Consider the following 4002-nt stretch of genomic DNA (forward strand, 5'->3'; position numbering starts at 1 on the left):
AGCTTGGGAACTCACGCCTGTCGAGATTCCAAGTCTTTCTGGTGGCCCAGTTGCTTGTGCCTCGACTTCACTCCAAGAGAAGTTGGGGTAGGCGGCTTGTTCAAGGAGCCGTAGGACTGGCTTTGCCCAAGCAAGCAGGCGGGGGCTCCTTGGAACACGGACTGAATCTTGAAGCCCTTGGAACTCCAGGTCAATCTAAGTGGGTTTGGCATCATTTGTTTGTGGGTAAACAGGCCGGCAGGGCTGCCCATGCTTCCAGCTGCCCAGGACTTGGAGCAGTCAAGTCAGCTTGGTCCCTAAACATGGAGGGCAAAGTGAAACTAACATCAGGCTTGGGCAGCGGGGCAGAGGACAACAAGCAGCCAGGCTGGAGGTATAGCCATGACCGGGATCTTTCTTGGCCAAGAAGGGTAGTTGAGCTGTCTGCAGAGCCCTTGATCCCGATTCCGTGTGTGTCTCTATTTCGCTGTGCCAGGCCCTGGTCAGGTCCCAGGCACATCTGTTTAGCGGAAGGGGTCGGGACACAGTTACCCTTCCTGTAAGATGCTCACCTGGAGACTGGCTGAGCTGGGGCCTAAGTAACAGGCATTCCGGATACTGGCCTGGTAAGAAATGCGTGGTCACCTTCCTCCCACACTGCCCGGCTGTGGCCAGAACTTTAAGACAGCACTTCACCCGAAAGCCAACCCAGCCAGCCCGGGCAGTAAAGAGAACAGGACACAGCCCTGGGGTAGATGTTTATGTGAGTAATAAAATATTTACTATAACATAAATATAAAGGGAACTTCCCAGCCTACATTTTTTTTTTGCAATAAAGATACAAAGAGAATACACCAAAACATTGTTCCAAAAAAAAAAAAAAAAACCAACCAAAAAAACAATTTAAATTTCAATGGGAACAAACAGAACAAGAAAGGGAGAAGGGGGTGGGTGGGTGGGGAAGCTCCGAACACATCCAGAAAATAAATAGAGAGGGGTCAGAAATCATTAAAAGCTCTCTTGCGGGTTAGTCGTGTACAAAATCCTTTAGGATGGGTGTGTGGAGGGGCAACTCAGAAAACCCAAAATAAAAATCAAGCACAAAATGTTTCTTCTCCCCGCCAGTGTGTATACATATCTCACATATTTACATGGTTCCCCCCCTCACCCCAAACATGGGGCATTTCTCTCTCTGCCTCCCCCAGCATCCCACATCCCGGGGGTCAGCGGCCAGGAAAGGGCCACCCGCGGGGAAGCAGCGGGGAGTCTGGCCCAAGGTTCTCAGGGAACGGCTTATCTACTGCTGGTTAAAAAAAGATTCCCAACTTTTCCAAGTTTCGTTTGCAGGCGGCCTGGAGGGCAGGGCCCCGCGGGGAGTGGGAGTCCTGCGGCTCGGAGGTCTACCCGGGGGGGCCCGGGAGAGTGGACCCCTCCGCGCGGCCGGAGCCGAGCCCGGGCTCGGGTAAAACGAAACGGAAAAACTAACACTCGAATATGCTTGTTAGTTTTTGTCTTTTTGTTTTGCTTTTTTTTTTCCTTTTTCTTTTTTAAGGGGGTGGGGGTGGTGGAGGAGGGTAGGGGAAGGTAAGGGGGAAAATAAATTAGGCTAGATTAAAGCTTTGGCTATTTCCTGCTTTATACACAGATGCGGCTCTCGCGGCCTCCCCTCCGGGGCCCCGATAAATACAGTATACAGCGATTTAAATTAAGGGCGCGGGCGGAGTTACAAGGACCCCAGGAGCCGAGAGGCCCCGAGAATAAATAAAAACCGTAAAAAAACCAAGCCCGGGTGGAGGGGTGGGGCGCATCCTTGAGGGAGAAGAAGGGGCGTGGAGTGGATAAAGTGGCAGCCACCCCCCCCCCGCCCCTCTCACGCAGACTGGGGGTCCGCGCCAGGGCGAGGGATGGGGCTCTCCGCCCGTCGTCCCCTCTCCCGAGGGATCCCTTACACCCGCACCGCGTTACCTGTCGCTGTGGGGAGGCCGCTGCCGGGATCCGGCCCCGAACAGCTCGAGGGGGACAAGGGCGGGGGTCGTCGAGGGGACGGGGCAGGGAGCAGGCGTCGGGCAGGATGCCCGGGGGTGAGTTGGCGCGTCCCACATCTTCACCCCTCTTTCCCGAGTCTCGGGGGGTGGGGGCGACGCAGCTTCGCCGCTCGCCGGAGAGGGGGTAGTCCGGGTGTTTGGCTTTGTTCGAAAGTTTCTGGGCTTCTTTTGTAAAATCCAAAGCAACCGAACAACAACAACACAGGGTCCAGGCCGCGCGGGCGGCCCGCGTGCCTGCGCCTGGCCGCGCGCCGGCGGGGGCCCGGCCCGCGGGGTCACTGCACGGAGCCGGGCAGTGTGTGGTGGTGGTGGTGGTGCAGCGCGGCCGGCGGGGGCGGCGGGGGCGCCGAGGATGGCGAGGCGCCGCCCCCACCCGGCCCCAGCTCGCCGGGCGCGTACACGTCGTCCATGGGCGGGTGGCCGGCGCCGGCCGCCGGGGTCATGCGCTTCTCCTTCTGCCGCCGGTTGCAGAACCAGACGCGCACCACCTCCTTCTCCAGCTGCAGGCTGTCGGCCAGGCCCGTGATCTCGTGCGCCGAGGGCTTGGGGCACTTGAGAAAGTGGCTCTCGAGCGCGCCTTTGACCCCCACCTCGATGGACGTGCGCTTCTTGCGCTTGCGGCCCTGGGCCGCGATCTTGTCCAGGTTGGTGGGGCTGCCGCTGGACGAGTCGGTCTCCTCCAGCCACTTGTTGAGCAGCGGCTTGAGCTTGCACATGTTCTTGAAGCTCAGCTGCAGGGCCTCGAAGCGGCAGATCGTGGTCTGCGAAAACACGTTGCCGTACAGCGTGCCCAGCGCCAGCCCCACGTCGGCCTGCGTGAAGCCCAGCTTGATGCGCCGCTGCTTGAACTGCTTGGCGAACTGCTCCAGGTCGTCCGAGCTGGGGGCGTCCTCGTCCGAGTGCTCGCCCACCGACGAGCCGCCGCCGCCCGCGCCCGGGTGCAGGTGCACCGCCGCCGCGTGCAGGCCGCCCGCGTGTGCATGTCCGTGTGCGTGTCCGTGTGCGCCCAGGTGCGGCGGCGGCGATGGCTCCAGCTGCGCCTCGTGGCCGTCCTCGTGCAGCGCGTGGTGCAGGCCGGGTCCCGCGCCGCCGCCGCCCGCCGCCAGCATCCCCGCTAGGCCGCCGCCGCCGCCCCCGGGGTAGGCCGCCTGTGCGTACAGCCCGAGTGGCTGGGGCTGGTGGCCCCCGCCGGCCCCCGGCGACGGCGACATGGCTGGGCCCAAGTGGTGCGCCGTGCCGCCCTGCGCCCACGCTGCGCCCGCGTGGGCCGCCCCCTGGTGCACCAGGCGCGCGTGGAAACCGCTGCCGCCGCCGCCGTCGTCTCGGCCCGTGCCGCCGCCGCCCGCCTTGCCGTGTTCCAGGTGCGGGCCGCCGGCCCAGTCGCCGCCGCCGCCGCCTCCCGTGGGTAGCCACTGGGGGTGCGCCAGGCCCACGGGGTGGCCCGCGCCCGCGCCCAGCCACTCGTGGTGCATCAGCTTCTGCACTTCGCGGTACGCGGCCCCGGCGTGCAGTCGCTCGGCGGCCGCCGCCGCCGCCGCCGCCGCCGCGGCGTCCGGGTGCATGAGCGGCCCGGTGCCCCCGGCTCCGCCGCCGGGGCCCCGCGGCAGGTACTGCGCGGTGGTGGCCATGCCGCCCCGCGCCCTGCGCCGCGCCGCCGCCGCCGCTCTGCTCCGTCTGCGGGCCCCGCCGCCGCGCTCCGCCGGCTTAAAGCCCCGACCCGCTCGGCGCTCTGGAGCCCCACCCCACCCGCCGCCCATTGGCTGCCCGCGGAGCCGCCTCCCGCCCCCCGGCCCCGGCCCCCGCCCCCCGCGCCAGCCTGCCACCCGGCCCGGCCGCCCGGAGCTTGCCATTGGGCTTCGCTCCCGGGGTCCCGCGCGCCGGCCGCCCTGATTGGCCGCTGGGGCTTCATTCAGGCCCCCCCTGTACAGCCAGCGTACACACTCACGCCCTGGGGGCGCGGCCGCCACGTGGGGAGTGG

The 4002-nt window shown here is 64.9% G+C and overlaps 1 protein-coding gene across 1 annotated transcript; it reads right to left on the reverse strand.

Moving 5' to 3' along the window:
- Positions 1-2299: 2299 nt before the first annotated feature.
- POU3F1 (POU class 3 homeobox 1) lies at positions 2300-3652 on the reverse strand. The gene has a single exon (XM_075539241.1). It carries the CDS (start codon positions 3650-3652, stop codon positions 2300-2302), a length of 1353 nt encoding a protein of 450 aa, XP_075395356.1.
- Between the last annotated feature and the right edge of the window lie 350 nt (positions 3653-4002).

Source organism: Tenrec ecaudatus, chromosome 1 (assembly GCF_050624435.1).
Source record: "Tenrec ecaudatus isolate mTenEca1 chromosome 1, mTenEca1.hap1, whole genome shotgun sequence".
Classification (NCBI taxonomy): Eukaryota; Metazoa; Chordata; class Mammalia; order Afrosoricida; family Tenrecidae; genus Tenrec; species Tenrec ecaudatus.

What these genes read in the sequence shown, in the direction of transcription:
- POU3F1 (XM_075539241.1), bottom strand. Translation starts at nt 3,652, where the DNA reads ATGGCCACCACCGCGCAGTACCTGCCGCGGGGCCCCGGCGGCGGAGCC.